Source organism: Vulpes vulpes, chromosome 12 (assembly GCF_048418805.1).
Source record: "Vulpes vulpes isolate BD-2025 chromosome 12, VulVul3, whole genome shotgun sequence".
NCBI classification, from domain to species: domain Eukaryota; kingdom Metazoa; phylum Chordata; class Mammalia; order Carnivora; family Canidae; genus Vulpes; species Vulpes vulpes.
Window position 1 is genome coordinate 84519374 of NC_132791.1, and position 18249 is coordinate 84537622.

An 18249-nucleotide genomic window follows, 5' to 3' on the forward strand; every position below is an offset into this window, starting at 1 on the left:
GTTTGGGCTTTGTTTTAGTCTCTCCTCGTGTGCTGTAAATACTGTGTTCCCCACAGTCCAGAGGGGATGTTGGGTTTGGTGTGTTCCAGTACCTCAGAGAACATACCAGACAGAAATGAAGACACTTTCTCAGTAGATGCTTTATGTGAAAACTCCTACAGAATAGCTCAAAATACATCCTCTATCAGACAGTTTTCACAGGTAAGGTGGCTCCTTTGTTTCCTCCATCCTGGGCACCAATATCTGACCCTCGCCTTGGTGAGTCAGCCACCTTACTTGCCAGCAAAAAAAGGAGCCAAGTTTCACTACCAGCTCATGACTTGTCCCAGTGCTGTTGCTGGGGTGGAAACGTCCATCTGGGTGAGTCACCCCGTGCCATGCTGCAAGCAAGACTCCCAGGCACCGCAATGCTGATCACCCTTGGACGCCGCTATGGAAAATAGCCCCATGCTCTCCCTTTACCCTCATGGCCCAGTTTCTCAGGATCCTTTTACCAAGCTCGTTAATGGCAAACTTCTGTAGTTGATTAAAACTTAAATCTACTGTCACCGGGTCAGTCCTTAAGGCCTTCATTTTTAAAAATCTGAACTCTGTAGTTTTTGGTCATTGAGCTTAAACCAGGTTTAACTTTACTACATGGGGTAGTTTCTCAGTTGCCCTATTTGGGAGAGGGATTGCTGAAGCCTGGTCCAGGTTAGGCATTTCTCCCCACTGCATGGATGTGTGGAGAAGACCTGTCTGGTCTTGCACTTGTCCAGGTGCTCTGATTTGGACCTGGGCCACCTGCCAAGCCCAGACTCATCAAAATCGCTGTGGCTGTCAGCCCTCCTTAGAGGTGGAAAAACATCCTCACAAACAAGCAGGCCTAGGAGTTCCACATCACAAATATGAGCTTTTTTTTTTTTTTTTCACTCCAAAGAGAAAAGACAGGAAAGAAAGAATCAGGAGATTCTGTTTACACTGATAAAAAATATGTCGTGTTGAAATCTTGAATGCTTTTCCATGTTCCTGCCTTAGAAAAATGAGAAATATTCCATGCGTATGTCTTGTCTAGCCTCCTAATTGCCATACTTATTGTTTTATTCGGCCATGATCTATATTTGACTGCCTTGTTTAATGCAGATTGTAAATATGACAAGGGTTATGCCCTCCCATTTGGTTCTCCCATTTCTAAGAACGTAGCTCACTGTAACTGACTCTGTGCCTCTTTGGTAGTCAGGTGTTAGGCATATGAATGGTGTGTGCATTTTTCTCTTCAACTCTAGTTGGTCTTCTGTGCTTTGCTATCAGGACTCTTCTATAGAGAGGGGATTACCTTGGTTACTCGGTTCCCAATGCACACATGTGACAGCTTTGATCACAACTGTGATCCCCAATAGGGACAAATTATGCATATTTGTGGAGACTCAGATCTGTATTATATATGTGACTTAGGGTTGAGTGGGTCAGGTGTATAACCTTGGTTGCAGAAGTTCCAAATAGGAGTCCTCTCTGCTTTTGTGATACTGTGTTACAGATTGCTATGAGCATGCCTGTGTTTTAAGACTTGTCCATATCATTATAGGAGGTTTTAAGCATAAACCCCACAGAGGAAATTGACATCTTCTTGATCATGGCTGTTAACAACTGAGGGAGGTTTGCCCTGAGGATACCCTGCACCAGGCACGTGGAGCTGACATCTGTAAAAGGGCCACCTCCTCTCTGGCATTGGTCCTGCTAAAAAGCCACAAGCCTCTTGGGTTTAACAGTACTGTGGCTTTGCTCGGTTTGTCTGGGATAGTCACAAATACTCATAGATCCTCCTGCTTCCCACAGGACTTCTGAACTTTCCCATATGGGCTGGTGTGCATTCCCCTAGACAGAGCTTTGTTCTATTTGAGGGTGAGGTATGGTCAGGAGACCTGTAGGTCAAAATACTGTGTCTTTTATGGATTCTCGGATTCCCACCATCCAGCATCAGTACTCCTGTTTTTTGTATAGTGAGCTTCAAAAAGCAGTTGGCAAGTCGGTTCTTTTTTTTTCCTGTGCTGAAAAAGGGGACGTCTGTGTTTAAAGGATGGAAAGAACAAAGTAGGAAACCTTCAGTCTTTTGGATCAACCAGACTCTCCTTAACAGACTGTAGAAGGGTCTTTGATATTTAATATTCTCTCTCTATCACAATTAACTATAGCCTTCGTTTGTGTTTGATGAAGAACTGATTATGTTGAGGAAGACAGGAGGCTGTATAGAGTCCACAGTGCATTCTTAGGCTTTGGTTGACAGTTGTTTCCTACCATACCAGTCATGCCCTTGAAAATTACCAGACCGAAGCATTGATCAAATATAACCACAGCCCAGGAGTCATACAGCTCAAAAGTTACTAGATTAGAAAAATAAAGAGGAATCTATAGAGTATGTTTCTATCCATAGTTTTATTGATAGGATATATTATGTTGGTTTTTATCCCCTATACCCTACTGAGATAATGTTAGAAAAGTACATATTTTTCCTTCACTGAACAGTATAAGTTGACCTATCCTGTCCCAAATAATACCTTTCTTTTTTCCTCTCCTCGTATGTCCCAATGTAACACACATACACACACACGTGCACAGACACACATGTACCCCCAACACACACACACATCCATATACCACAGCATACATGCATATACATATATATCCCTATACATGCCCCCACACAACCCAATACACATGCACCACACATACACCCCCAATACACACACATATACACATATACCCAACACACATATAACCCCATATATACCCAACACACACATACATACGTGTACACACGCACATACCCCAATACATACAAAACATAACACCCCACCACCATATACTGGCTCTCTCTCTTTCTCTCTTTCCTGTATTAGAATACTCCACCATTATATTTGGTCAGTAGAATTTTAAAAGTGAGAACTAGGGGATCTAGAGAAACAGCAGTAGGTGATTCCTTTAAAAAAATTTTTTTTTTTTTAAGATTTTATTTATTTATTCAAGAGAGACACGGAGAGAGAGAAGCAGAGACACAAGCTGAGGGAGAAGCAGGCTCCACACAGGGAGCCCGACGTGGGACTCGATCCCGGGTCTCCAGGATCATGCCCTGGGCTGAAGGCGGCCCTAAACTGCTGAGCCACCCGGGCTGCCCTTAAAAATTTTTTTTCTAAGAATAGCTGTCTTTTCTTTTATCTTTGAAATTGGATTACCTGACAGAATTGTTGCAAAGACAAAGGAACTACTTTAAGAAAAAATAATTCTATGTTTACCTCCTTCTTTATGGCAAAATTAATTATAGTTGATTAAAGATTTAAGGGAAGATATTGATAATGGATATTAACTAAAATATATTCTAGATTGTGGCCAGGCACTGTGGTAAGCTCTTTACCTGTCTTGCCTTGTTAAAAAAATCATACCAGCAACCCAGTAAGGTAGTAGTTATTATTCGTTATTTACTGATGAAGAAACCCAGACCTTGACCAAGGTCACAGCTGGTAAGGAGCAGAGTTCAGGTTTGAAAATAAAACTGCAAAAAAACAAAACCAAAAACAACAGAACTAGAAGAAAAGACAGATGAATCCCTATATAATTTGTGGTAATAACAATACAAAAAGATTTTGGAAGCATAACATAGACTGAGGGAAAAAAATCACAAAGGAAAAGATGAAAGATTTGAATATGGACAACCAAAAGCTTTTGTATGACAAAAACCAACATGAGACTAAAAAGTAAATGACAGAGTAGGAAGCAGTATTTACAAAGTATAATAGATCAAAGGTTAATATCCTTAATATATGATGAACATTTTGGAGGTGCCTGGCTGGCTCAGTCCAGAGAGCACATGACTCTTGATCTCGGGATTATGAGTTTGAGCCCCATATTGTGTGTAGAGATTACTTATATAAATAAATAAATCTTTAAAAATATATATGTATATAATACAAATATATATAATACTATTATATATGTATATATGATGAGCATTTTTAAGTAAAGAAATCAATGACTAAATCAATTTATTTGTAAAAAGAAACATAGGACCCAAATAATCAGTTCACTAAAGAATAAGTACAATGTGGACAATCAACAAAGGAAAGGAAAATTTGAGTTTAGACAAAAAATGATAATAGCTGTGTTGTTGAGAGTGCATTGCTAGAGGACATAGTAATTTGGATTTTTGGAGTTTTTCTCGGTAAAAAAAATAGAAAAGTGCTCGGGGATAAATATGTAAGGATAAATATTGTAAAGAAAAAGGAAATAATCTAAATATCCATAATAGGGAACCGATTGCATCAGTTAAACACACAATGGAAAGCTAAGCAGCTATAAAAAATATTAATGTTGACATAACTTTGTAGGGGTGGCAAAGTGTTCATTATTTCTTGTCTTAAAAGAGAATAAATTTCCCGTGAGACATGAAGCCATAGTGATAAAATGTATTGCAGTCTCTCTAGAATCCAATCTTGCATAGAATTGTAAAGATACATGAACTTAACGGTAGTTCTTTTTGTTCATCCTTTTATAAATTGTGCTTCAAGATAGTTTATTTAAGGATGGAAAGGAGATGAATTCTTTCCACAAATACAGTAAAATTGTTCTCTACTTTTTCATATTCTATTTTGTATTTCCCAGAATGTGTTCCTTTCCTACTAAAACTTCATTAAATATAATAAATCTGAAATGTGTTCTGTCAAGCATAACTGTAAGTATCTAAGAAAACTTGACTTTTTGAAGAGCATATGCCTATATATAATATATATAATGGAAATCAGAGAGACTAGTTTGTTTTTTTCTGTCTCATATATTTTGTTTGAATGTCCAGGAGGTTACTATGGGTGCCAGGGAAAGCATAATCTGTAATTTTTATCAAAATTATTCAGTTAGTAGATATATTATGTTAACACCTCTATTCACTTCTATCCCTGGTGCCTTATTTAACCAAGGATACTGTAGTCTTTAGAGGCTCATTAAAATTTCAAAAAGAGTCATACTTGATCAAGTATAAACCCTAAAGCAATTGAATCTTTTTTATAAAAGATTTTTATTTTTAAGTTTTTTCTACACCCAACATGGGACTTGAACTCAAAACCCCAAGATCAAGAGTTGCATGCTTCACCGACTGAGCCAACCAGGTACCCCAGATGTTTCTTTTTAAGTTCAACAAACAGTATTTTGATGCCTCCGCACTCACTAATGAGGAATGCCCCCCCCCCCAATTAAATATTCTTTCATCTGAGGACAGCTTTGTCAACATAGGAATAACTCAGGAAATCAGAGTGCCTACTGTGTGCCAGGGACTCTGCTAAGATGAAAAAGAACCCATTTTCAAAGGAGCTCACAGGACGCCTGGGCATCCAACTCTTGATTTCGGTTCAGGTCATGATCTCAGGGTTGTGAGATCCAGCCCCACATTGGGCTCCATGCTAAGTGTGGAACCTGCTGGAGAGTCTGTCTCTTTTCCTCTCCCTCTGCCCCGTCCCCTGCATGTGTGAACTCTTTCAAATGAACAAATAAGTAAAATCTTTAAAAAAAAGAAACTCACAATCCAGTGGTAGAGGATAAATAGAAAAAAATAGGGTACTGTAAGTTCTAAAGTTTATTAAAACAAAAACAAAAACTAAACAAAACCATGGAGACCAGAGGTAGGAGTAACTGATTCCTGGTGTCGTGTAATGTGAGTCACCAATGGTGGATGAGCATCTGCTTTAACGTTCAAGAGTCAGTACAAACAGACCCGGGACCTGCCACTCACTATTGGTATGATCTTGGGCAAATGACTCCCCTCTAGAGCCCAGCCTCCTTATAGATCTCAATCCATACCTACTGGCCCTGGGGACTGCAGGATTCAATGATACAAAATATGTAGAGTGCATTTGCTAATTGGGCAGTTGATAAAAATTAATTCCCTTCTTTTTAGTCACATAAATAATAAAAGTATACAAATGTCAAAGGTTAATTCATATCCTCTTTAGTATTTGTAGCAATTTAGACATAGGTAAAACCAGTTTATTCATGTATTTTTATATCCTGGAGAATTCTTTAATCATTTGGTTTATTTTTTGTGCAATGTTAGTATACATATCCTGGATTATTTGTGTTTTTTTTTTCACTTGACATTGTCATAAACCTATTTCTTTTTTCTTTTTTTTTTTTATAAACCTATTTCATTTAGCTTTGTAGCATTCATTCTTGGTGTTTTTGACCAGTGATCTTTAGTTTAAAAATCCATTTGTACCAAGGAAAAGAAAACATTGTGATTTGCTTCTAAAAGAATATGGAGTAGTGCCTGGGTGGCTCAGTTGGTTGAGCATCTCACTCTTGGTTTTGGCTCAGGTCGTGATACTCAGGGTTGTGAGATCGAGCCTTGCATTGGGCTCCACTCTTAGCAGGGAGTCTGCTTGGAGAGTCTCTCCCTCTGCCTTTCCCTCTACTCACTTTCTCTCTCTCTTTCTCAAATAAATCTTTAAAAAAAAGAACATGGAAAAAATAATTCTTCATACTTCCATCCTACTCAGCTTCAGGAGCAGAAGCTAGAAGTATTGGATCTCACTACCTAACACAGGAAGAGAAAGGTTCCTAACTAAGTGGCCACAGGCCCTTGCATGGCCATGGTCAGCTGACCACAGTGCTCCCTGCAGTTGAGTCCTTCAATCAACTCAAGCACTTGTTGTTGTTGTTGTTGTTGTTGTTTTTCCAAGTTACTAAATATGAGTTGAAATCATGAATTACGGGCAGGATGTTTGACCTGGCCAAGTCTTAAAGCATCTTGTCTCCACCCTCACCCCCTTCCTGAGAGGCTGGTTGACCAGAGCCTGCGCGTGGCACTTGGATCTGGCTGAGGACCATGGTCGATTCTCACAAGCCTAAGCACAGGCTGTGTTTAACTCCCTATATTCTACACTGCAGGGCTCTGCTCCAGATTTAAGGCCTGCTTTTTGGCACGGGGAAGTACAAGGAATAAGGAAGATCCTTTGAGGAAACATACAAGAAAAAATATTGATGTAGTGGATTATAATTTTGGCATTAGCTTAGTATTTTTCAGAATGCATATATGTTTGTGCACACACACATCTTTAGTCTTCACAACAAACCTGTATATTTGGGAGTGATTATACCCTTTTAAAAAATCACATATTACACTAACATGTTTTGAATACCTTTTAGGTAGCAGGCTCTATGCTAGATGTTAGAAGTCAAAATTAGAGAAATAAGGTTATATAAATCTGATATTTTTCTTCTAATTTATTTTTTAATTTTAGTGCTTATCACTTGGTCTGTCTCGGCATAAGTTTTTTACATTAAATGTATATATGTATATGTATTTGAATGTGACTTTTGTCAGACTCAGCAATTTTTTTTTTTTAGCAATGTTTTTGAATTTTAGCATTGTTTAGACACGCAGGTGTGTTCTATTTGGGGTTAGTTTTTACATGGTTGGTGATATTCTAACATACAAAGTAGTCACATGGTATAAGGGAAAAGAGGGAAACTGAGTGGGGAAAAATTAGAAAGGAAGACAAACTATGAGAGACTCCTAACTCTGGGAACAAAGGGTTGCAGGAAGGGTGGAGGGTAGGGAGGTGGGGTAACTGGTGACAGGCACTAAGGAGGGCACTTGAGATGAGCACTGGGTGTTTAATATTGGCAAATTGAATTTAAATAAAATATTTTTATTTTATTTATTTATTTTTTTAAAGGATTTTATTTATTAATGAGAGATACAGAGAGAGAGAAAGAAAGAGCAGCAGAGACACAGGCATAGGGGGAGAAGCAGGCTCCACACAGGGAGCCCGACGTGGGACTCAAACCTGGGTCTCCAGGATCAGGCCCTGGGCTGAAGGCAGCGCTAAACCGCTGAGCCACCTGGGATGCCTTAAATAAAATATTTTTAAAAATAAAAAGTAAATGGAAAAAATGCAAAGTAATCACATTTTTCTTCTCTACTCCCTTACGAATGGGCATTTAACTTGAATCCAACTTAGAGAATCAAAATAATGCTGCCATGAGCATTCTGTTACAGGAGTCCCTTGTGAAAGCGTCTCTAGGGTAGGTGCCTCATAGTGGGTCAGAGTATAGACATATTCTCTCTTATAGGTTCTGTCAGGTTTTCTTAGAGTGTGCAACCCAGCAGCAGATTATAAAAATACCCATATTTCCTCAGTCCAGCTATATTGTTGCCAAAATTTTATTTTTTGCCAACTTCTAATGGTTGAAGACATCATTTGTTTTGCGTTTACACATTTTTAAGAATCCCATTGTGTAGCCAGATGTCCAAGTGTAACAAGAGACTGCTAAAATCAGATCCAACTTTGCATAAAGGAGGAAGTACACCTGAAAGCTTGTGTTATGTTGCTGTATTTCTGAATCTAAAAGGAATTGTGTAAGATAAAAAGGTTCAGTGGACTCCTTTTTTCAACAAACATTTATTAAATATTTTGTGCTAGGTCCTAGGATTACAAAGATAAATTATAGTCTCTGACATCAATCAGGAGGTTCTCGGTCCAATGGAGGGGAGAGGGAATACAGTGGTTTTGGCAAATACTGTAATCATGAATGTTTGGGACTATGAGAGCACAGAGGAAGAAGAATATCATTTTAATTCTCTTAATGATGGGAGAGTGAATGTTAGAAAGTCATGAATTTCAGAGGATAGTCAGTGCTACCTTAACTGTTTAAAAAGATTTTCATGCCTGGGGCGGCTGGGTGGCTCGGTTGGGTGTGTGACTCTTGATCTCAGCTGGGTCTTGATCTCAGGGTTGTGAGTTTGGACCCTGTGTTGGGTGTGGAGACTAAAAAAAAAAAAAGAAAAAGTTCACACCTTTACTCTTCAGCCGGATGCTACTGGCTCTATAGTACATGACTGAAAACTCCCAAGAGCTGCAGTAAGCTGTAGACAGGCTCACAGAAGAGAATTTGTCCCCAAACTAACCATGGGAACACAGGTGAGAGGTGCCTGTGCTCTACACATCACTTCCACCTGCAATGAACAGTTTCTCAGCACTTGGCATGCATTTAGCACTGTGCTAGGTGCTTACCCATCCCAAGATGCATCTGACAAGGTTCATCAGAATCCAGATGAGGAGATAAGACTATGTAGGTTTAATGATATTTTAATAACAGCTCATGAGAAGAAGCTAAACAGAATTTAAACCATGCTTCTGTATGGCCCACTGACCATGGAAAGGAAACTTTAATGCCTAGAGAAATGTCTGGGAGAGAAGGAATGGGTGGAATCATGAACTGATCTAGGAACTGAGCTCTTAGTACATAGCCCTGCATGTAGTAAGCAAGCAGTACACTTTTAACATCTTTTTGGATTGAGAGAGTGTTGTTAATAACTGAGACTCGGTTATTAATCCAAGTATGTCAAGAAAAATCATTCTTTGCTTTTGTAAGTTTTTTATTTTTTGTTTTGTTTTTTAGGTCAAGAAGTGGTTTTCAAGTGCCTTGGGGAAGGAATTCTTGAAAAAGCCTTTCAAGGGTATAATGCTTGTATTTTTGCATATGGACAGACAGGTAAGTGGCTGCTTTTAGTTATAGTCAATGATATTAAATACGCATGTCTTAAGGTCTAGAAATAGAAAACACTCGCAAAGTGATGGAAACATGCTTCTGACTTTGTGGGTTTAACTGAGTTAGATGATCAAAAGTAACCCTCTTTTTGAAGGTTCAACAATTTTTGATAATTGAATAATTGAGCCAAAGCTAGTTTCAAATTATTGTCATTTCCTAAATTATAGTTTTAACCTGCATTTGAACTAGAAAATAATTACCAGTTTCTCAGTGTCAAGGTTATAGTGAAAAGCTATAGAACAACTCTTTGTATCATCCTGTGGAATGAAGGACCTTCCCTGGGATACAAGAGTGTTGATAGATTATTAAACCAAGACTGTGGGACAGGTGCATGGAACATGCAGAACAGAAGCTCACTATGGGGTTAGCCCTTAACACTGCCTCAGCAAGAAAGTTAGAATAAGTCATAGCAATACTGCCTGTTGTCCCATCACAGGACAGCTCTGAGATTCAGACAAGAGAATGCATATCAAAGCATTTTCACAAACATGATATATTTTGGGGGTAAAGTACAGTCAGTGTGACTTGATATGACTTGATAATGTATAGTTGATATTTGCTATACACACTTCAGGTTTGCACATCTATAGTGGTTGTATTTGTAGGCATCTGTCTGTCCAGCTGGAATTGGTGAACGTTATAGAAAGAGTAGCTTGGTTGTCCACAGACATGGGCGTGAGGGCTGAGTTTGCCACTTGTGCTCTGTGACCCTGGTGGATGAATGTAGAAAATGTATAATGTGGCAGCATTATGTTTCACTCCCTCTGTTGTCCTTCCTTTCTGCTTGCTTTTCTTCAGGTTCGGGAAAATCCTTCTCCATGATGGGCAGTGCTGAGCAACTGGGCCTTATTCCAAGGCTCTGCTGTGCTTTATTTAAAAGGATCTCTCTAGAGCAGAATGAGTCACAGACCTTCAAAGTCGAAGTATCCTATATGGAAATTTATAATGAGAAAGTTCGAGATCTTTTAGATCCCAAAGGGTAAGTTAGTGGTTGAAATTAAGCTTGTCACGGGAGTAATAATTGTAAATGATCCTTACATTAAAGCTGCAAGGAAGTAGATTTATTTGGTCACTGCTCCAACTTCAGTGCATTCACTGAGAAATTGTCTGCTTCTCAGAGCCTGCTGGTAGACCCAGTACATGTAGTTTATCCTATACTCGTGTATAAAGTTGCATATGCATGCCATTTAAAAAGATGTTTTTACTATTGGTATTATTTTTGTGACCATGGCTTGTTCATAAAAACTAAGTTAACAATGACATAGTGGTCCTCCAATTTGTTTTGGAAAGGAGCAAGTCTAAATTGGAAGGAACTGCTTCAAGGATTGAAACAACCCAGCCTAGAAAGCCATTCTCTTCCTGGGCCATGCACTGGAATCATGGTTGGGGGGCTTTTTAAGGATATGCTGGCCTGAGCCCCACCCATAGAGCCCATGATTCAGTGGACCAAGGGGGAATCCCAAATGTGGGTATTTTTTTAAAAACTAGGTGATAAAAACCACGTAAGTTTGATTCACAGAGAGAGAAGGCCGTTTACATTTTTTCTTTAATTAAAATTTTTTTGCTGGTTTAAAAATAATACATACTCATGGAAAATTTAGAAAATAGGCAAAGTATAAGAAGAAATAAAAATGACCTATAATCCCACCACTCAAAAATAACATTGTTAATACTTTTGTCCATTTTGATCCTGTGGTTCAAGTCTGTTGGGGGTGTGTGTGTGTGTGTTGAGGTCATTCTCTAAATACAATTCCATATCCTGAATTATTTTTAAACACTTTTAGCAGCTGTGTAATCCAGGGTATCATCATAAGACCAGAACTGTAGGTGACAAGGAATGAAGAAATCATGGGAAATGTTTATATTGACTTTAAAGTTATTAACTATTTGCATATGAAAGAACATTTATAATACATGTAAGATATAAAAAATAATAAAATTGACTGTTCTTACCATTTGGCTTAATAAATGGAACATGACTAATATTTTTAAAGCCTTGGTATGATTCTCTTGAATTCCATTCCATTCTTTACCCCTCCCCAAGGTAGCCACAATTATGAATTTTATATTTCTCATTATCTTTATTCTCCTTAGAGTTCACACATAATTTTGCACAATTTTAAACTTTGTGTAAGTGACATCATAGTATATATGTCCTTTGTTGACTTGCTCTTTTTCTCTTGATGAGACATTCATTCTGATAGATGAAGTAATAATGCATTTGTTTTTCCTGCTCTTCAGTGTTTTATTGTATGATGATAGTCTGTCTCATCTCTTGTCACTTTTGTGGTTTCCACTTTTTACTGCTACAGCACTGCTCTGAGCATTCTTGCACACTTCTCTTGTAGTGCAATTGTAGGAGTTTCTAGGGAATACATCTAGGGTGGACTTGTGGGCAACAAGATACTGAATCTTTGCCTTTATGGGGTGCTCCAGAATAGCATTAAAGAATCTCTGGTTGTGCAAGCTGAGTGGAGTGGAGTTTCAGATCCATGTGCATCCTGCTAGCTTTTTTGAAGATGTGCATTTGATCTGCCCCTATTGAGAGTACACAGAATTACTCATTGTCACATTGAATTCTTCATCTGTAAAGGTAGTAAAACCTATTTTATAGATTGCTATAAGAATAAATGGGATAACTAAAAAGTTCTTAGGGAACAATGCCACAACTTTGGGAAGTACTCAGTAAGTCTTAGCCCCCTTTTTCCACACTTGAGTGATGCCAAACATTGACACTTGATTTGAAAGGTGATTAATATCCGAGGCAATGAAAAAGGTGACAAATGCAATATGCTCATGATATATATAGATCTGCTTTTAATCCTAAATATCTGTGATGAGCTTTAAATGGGTCCCAAACCAGGTTTGCCATTTAAAAATTCAAAAAAGTCTTAAAGTCTTCACCAGCAGAGCCAATTCTAAATATAGGATAAATGTCAGTAACTGCAAACAACTGCTGTACTGCTCTATCACTTTCTGTATAAAATTGTCAGCATAAAAGCACCATAAATCAATGGAGCCTTTAAAAAGCAAATGAAAACACTTTAATACTGTTCACTACTTGATCAAAACGTTAAGACATGATTTACTAAAACTGCGAATGTGCTTATGTATGAACGAATCTTAAGGTTAAATTCCATTCTGGCATGTTCTTTGCTTTGTTTTCTTGCTTGCTTTCTTCTTTTTCCTCCTTTGTAAAACTGAAGTTCATCTACTAAAGCAGGCATGTTAGCCTAACCTCATATTCTGTGTGCTAGCTGTTTAGTTTGGGAGTAGAGATAGAATTTTTAAAATAGTAAGTTACTTTAAATAGAAACCAGAGTATAAAAGACATTCCTCATAAGGAATGCTGTTTTCCTAATCCAAATAAAGTAGCTTTTAGAATATTTTTTGATCATTTAAAAAATTGCAGTCCTCTTTTCTGAGTAGTTAAAAAAAAGGGAAAGCTTCCCAGTTGGGTCTGATTCATGCATTCCTTTTTCCTTCCTCCCAAAGGAATAGACAGTCTCTTAAAGTTCGAGAGCATAAAGTTTTGGGACCATATGTAGATGGTTTATCCCAGCTGGCTGTCACTAGTTTTGAGGTAAGTGTCATTTTAAAAAAGTCACTAAAAAGCTGGCAGTAAATCGAAACGTTTAAGTGATGTCAAATGCATTTTTTAAGTGAATGCTTTGCAGCATATTGGTACCTTGCATGGTCTCAGAAACCCAGTAGCAACAACTCCCACTGGGGAAAAAAGGGCTTCCGCCTGCGTGGTTGTGAAGGCATCACGGTGTGGCCGAGAGGCTCAGCAGTGTGACTGCTGAAGACTTTCTTTCATACCGCCTAGTTGAAACTCTCCTCCAGAGTTGTCAGTGATGTCCTTCTAAAGAAACCTGGTCACATACAAGCAGTGTTGGGTGATTCATTTATTCCCATCCCTCTGACAGGGTCCCCTGTGCTCATTCCTATTACTCTTCACTCTTCCTCGTTCTGTTTTTCTGAATTGTTTCTCTTGCCATTGACTAACTGGCTCTCCTTTTCCTACTCCCTTTTATGTCTTCCTATACCTCGACCTAATGTTTGTGTTTTTGTAAAGATTTTATTTATTCATGAGAGACACACAGAGAGAGGCAGAGACACAGGCAGAGGGAGAGGCAGGCTCCTCGAAGGGAGCCCGACGTGGGACTCGATCCCTGGATGCCCTGGGCCAAAGGCTCAAATACTGAGCCACCCAGGTGTCCCTCATTGATGTTTTACCGTGACTTCTATGGTCACTGCTTTGGAAACCCCCTAAAACCAGCTGCTCTGTGTTGCTGAGGAATGCTGACAGAAGAGGGAGCAAAGGCAATCCTGTGCCTCGTTCTGCTGTCCAGGGCTTGTGGCCGTCCCATCATTCCCTCAGACTCAGAGTGATGAAAATTAATCTGAGCTAACTCCCTCCAGCCATTTAGAGGAGGACATTTTTAGTATTGCTCAAAAGAGAAATAGAGTGTAGCCATCATTTTAAAAGCACCTAGATTCTGAAATGGATGGAAACCTCTCTGGTGTAAAGCCGCTAAAAGTCAGCACCTTTGCTCAGGTGCGTGGTTCAGAGCTCTGCGTGTTGGGGTCAATGTTAGTATATGTGCTGCCGAAGTGAGCACTGCGTGTTGGGGTCAGTGTTCATCTCACCCTGTCACTTATTAGGAAGAGCCAAGGAGGGATCCCTGAGTGGTGCAGTGGTTTAACGCCTGCCTTTGGCCTGGGGTGCGATCCTGGAGACCTGGGATCGAATCCCACGTCGGGCTCCCTGCATGGAGCCTGCTTCTCCCTCTGCCTATGTCTCTGCCTCTCTCTCTCTCTCTCTCTCTCTCTCTGTGACTATCATAAATAAATACAATCTTTAAAAAAAAAAAAAAAGGAAGAGCCAAGGAGCTTGTGATTCGTATCCCAGCTCTGCCTCTTACTGGATATGGGAGAAATTACTTGAGCCCCATGAATGTCAGTGTTCTGTGGGTCACATCAGGAGAATACTTCTTTGATAAAGTTTATGCATCTAACATTGTGTAAGAAAAAGCCTGTGGTGGCAGGTGTTCAAAGGCAGGTGTGCAAAGATGAGTAAGGAGCATTCCCTGTCCTTGGAGAGCCACGGTGTTGGAGGAGGGGGCATATAATATACAAGCAGTAGAGGATGCCTGGGTGACTCAGCGGTTTGGCGCCTGCCTTCGGCACAGGGTGTGATCCTGGAGTCCTGGGATCGAGTCCCACATCGGGCTCCCTACATGGAGCCTGCTTCTTCTGCCTGTGTCTCTGTCTCTGTCTCTCTCTCTGTCTCATGAATAAATAAATAAATAAAATCTTTAAAGAAAAAACAAGCAGTAGATAGCTCTGCAGTCATTAAGCACAGGAGACTTAGAATAACATAAGGTCACTACCATTAACTGAGTATCTGGAGCGCTCCAGAAATATTAGCTCTTTTCTCTCCTAGGAACTTGCAAAGGGAAAAAAAGCTGCTAAGCAGAGAAAGGGGACAGTTGCGGGATGGCCAGAATGGTGGTGGGGGGGAGCATTTCCTATTCTAGCAAGCGGTGAGAGAGGTGGAGGCTCACCCTGCGCTTCAGGGAAGGCAGTCAGGGAGCAGGTTCTTACAGAGGAGCGGTGCCAGGTGCGTCCCAGGGATTGTAATTACCACGTACACCTGGTGGGCAGGACTGCATTCCTATGTTTGGTCCAATAATGTGTTCCTTCTGCTTTGCCTCTAGGATATTGAGTCATTGATGTCTGAGGGAAATAAGTCTCGGACAGTAGCTGCAACCAACATGAATGAGGAAAGCAGCCGCTCCCATGCTGTGTTCAACATCATAATCACGCAGACACTTTATGACCTGCAGTCTGGGGTGAGGGACTCGGAGAGCCTCTGGTGGCAGTGAAAGAATGCAAAAGTCCTGCAGGAGTGAAGGATTTCATGGCTGGATTTGGTTGCTGAGAATTTTATGCTGGCTTTGCAACTTATTAAATAAGCTACTTTACTTAAATCACTCTGTTTATTAGGTCCTCCTTTTTATATAACTTCAAAAAAAAATTGGATTTCTTGTGTAAACTCCCTAGAGAGCATGGTGATGTCACTATACAGCTTTTAACATGTAACCTTTCACTCTGAAATTCTCCTAAAAACTGAGTCTACCTCGTAGCCATTAAGGGCTATTAAAGAGGAAACCACAACGTTTAGCCTAAAGAACACTTTTTCAAAAGAACAGGGACTTGACCTGAATAAACAGGAATCCTCAAGTACGGGCGTTTCCTCAAAGCACAGAAAATCTCCTGCTTTCTGACTATATCCTGGAAAGCTGAGTGTGCCTGCCCCCCAGCTACAAAGCAAACGCTACATTCACAGGCCAGTTCAAATCTGACTGATGGGGTGGGTGCCTGGCTTGCTCAGTTAGAGGAGCATGTGGCTCTTAATCTCGGGGTTGTGAGTTTGAGCCCCACACTGGTGTAGAGCTGACTTAAAGAAATAAAACTTTAAGAAAGTAAAAACTAAAAAAAATAAATTTGACCATGAAATGGCAAGTCCAGTAGTTCCTCGCCTGCCCAGGCTGTGCTCAGTTACTGCGCGGACATCTTTGGAGACGTGTACATTTGCACTCATGTGTGCTGTTTCTCTCTTGTTTCCTGCACCCAGAACTCAGGAGAGAAGGTCAGTAAGGTCAGCCTGGTGGACCTGGCAGGTAGCGAAAGAGTGTCCAAAACAGGAGCCGCAGGAGAGCGACTCAAGGAAGGCAGCAACATTAACAAGTAAGGTGCCTGGTGGGGCTCAGCTTCATACCCAGCTTCTCGTGTGCTGGGGGGTGGGGGAGAGGCGGTTGTGACGCTAGAAAGGATCAGATGGTCCTGGTGGCGGGTGCTTCCGAGTCCATGGAGCTTTCGTAACCTGAGTTGAAGACCAAGGGCCCTGCCTCTACTGAAATGCATGCAGTTTATTTGAGTGAAGCTACGCGCTGCAGCCCTGTGTAAACAGTGCACAGTGTATCATCATATCTACTGTAGTCTTAGGTGAATGCACATCACAATCTTGTCAATCAAATCATATCTTAAATTAACCTGAGGAGCTGACTCTGAAAAGAAAACCTGTTTTGAGTCCTTTTATACAGTGAATACTGTTTAAACACCAGTGCCTAACAAGATTTAACAGTTGCTTAATAACTGCTATATCGAAATCTTTTTTGCTTTGGGAACCTGCAGTGTGCCCAGGGACATCCTGTGGGCTGAAAGAGAGCAGGGTGGTGTGGGATGCATAGGAGTTTGCCAGGTAGAAAAAGGAGATGCAGGCCTTCAGCACAGAGGGTGTAGCCAGTGCACGGGCAAGTGAAGGGCTTGTTCTTTTCAGTAATGTAGTAATCCCAGGATGGTTCCTGCTGTGTGAGAGGAAGTATTTGCTTTCCAGCCCAAGAGGGAGCAGAGTTTGTGTGTAGGAGCAGAGTTTGTGTGTAAGAGTGTGCACTCAAGTCAGACTGCCAGAGTTTTGTCCTTCCCTTCACCTCTTTGTGCTTTTTCTCCTCCGTAAATGGGGATCATAATAGTCACTGCTTCACAGAATTGTCCGAGCTTAAATGCCCAGAATGTGCTTTGAACAATGCCTGGCACGTACTGTGCACTGAATCAATATTAATTGCTGTAGCTAATATTTTTATAATCTGTACAAATAGCATAATCATTATCATTATTCCAAGTTCAGCAGAAAATAGTTTCGTTTGTACTTGTAACATGTTTCTGTTGAGACATAATAGCTTGGGGTTTCGTTTAGGACAGAGGGTGACAAGAGGTAATCTACACAGGAACATGTTTGTGCAGCTTGCATTTTAAAATGATGCTAGTACATTATAATTTTAGTGTCCTGAAGTTTAAAATTAGAAGTAAAACATCACCGCCTCTATCAGCTGGACACAGTGGCACTCACTGCAGAGACTGCTGCTTTAGGGAGTTAATCTTCCAGTCATTCTGTCTCCTGCTCTCACAACAAAGGGTTTTGCTGTATTTCATGACCAAGCACTATAGGAGCCCAGGCAGGCACTGCAGCTCCGCAGGCCATGGGGAGCTCAAGGGCGGGGATGGGAAAGCAGAAGTGGGGGTAGGAGGAAGCAGGTAAAGATTGCCACCTCTCCGAGAGATTTGTTGACTGGTTGCTAAGCCATGCCAGCCCTTTGCCTTCTGGCTGGACTTGTAGGGAAACACCGGAAGTTCTGTGCTGGGAATTTGTAAGAATTGAGAGTATGGCTGGCTTTGATGTGTAATGATCACTAACTTCTGCTGACCTCTCACTGTGTTCTGGGTGCTGTTCTCAATGCTCCATATGTAATAATAACTCATCTGAGCCTCACATCAGCAATGGGAAGGGGGTCTGTTATCCCTACTTTACAAATGCAGAAACCAAGGCAGGGAGTAGTTAGATAAGGTGGCCCAGGTCTCGAGGCAGTAAGTGTGGAGCTGGATGTGGTTGCAGGCAGTCCAGCTCCAGAGCCCTGTGTTGTTGTACCTGGGGTGACCATGTATTTTGTTTGCCTGTAAGAGTCCTAGTCGATACGTTTGTCCCAGAGTAAACATTAATAGTGTCCTCTTAAATTTGGGCACTGAATTATGTAGTGTCCCAAACTGGACTACCCCAAAGCCACATAACATGATTTAGAATCCCCAGCGACTGGCTCTCTTCCATAATGG

General features: G+C 40.4%; 1 protein-coding gene across 5 annotated transcripts in view; it reads left to right on the forward strand.

Moving 5' to 3' along the window:
* The window catches only part of KIF13A (kinesin family member 13A), a 208387-nt gene that overhangs the window by 113538 nt on the left and 76600 nt on the right, over positions 1–18249 (forward strand). For all 5 annotated transcript variants that reach the window (XM_072729061.1, XM_072729060.1, XM_072729062.1 and 2 more), the window contains 5 exons: positions 9424–9516; positions 10372–10552; positions 13069–13156; positions 15297–15431; positions 16217–16329. In XM_072729061.1, the coding sequence (XP_072585162.1) occupies positions 9424–9516; positions 10372–10552; positions 13069–13156; positions 15297–15431; positions 16217–16329 (610 nt within the window). The remainder of the gene's footprint in view (positions 1–9423; positions 9517–10371; positions 10553–13068; positions 13157–15296; positions 15432–16216; positions 16330–18249) is intronic.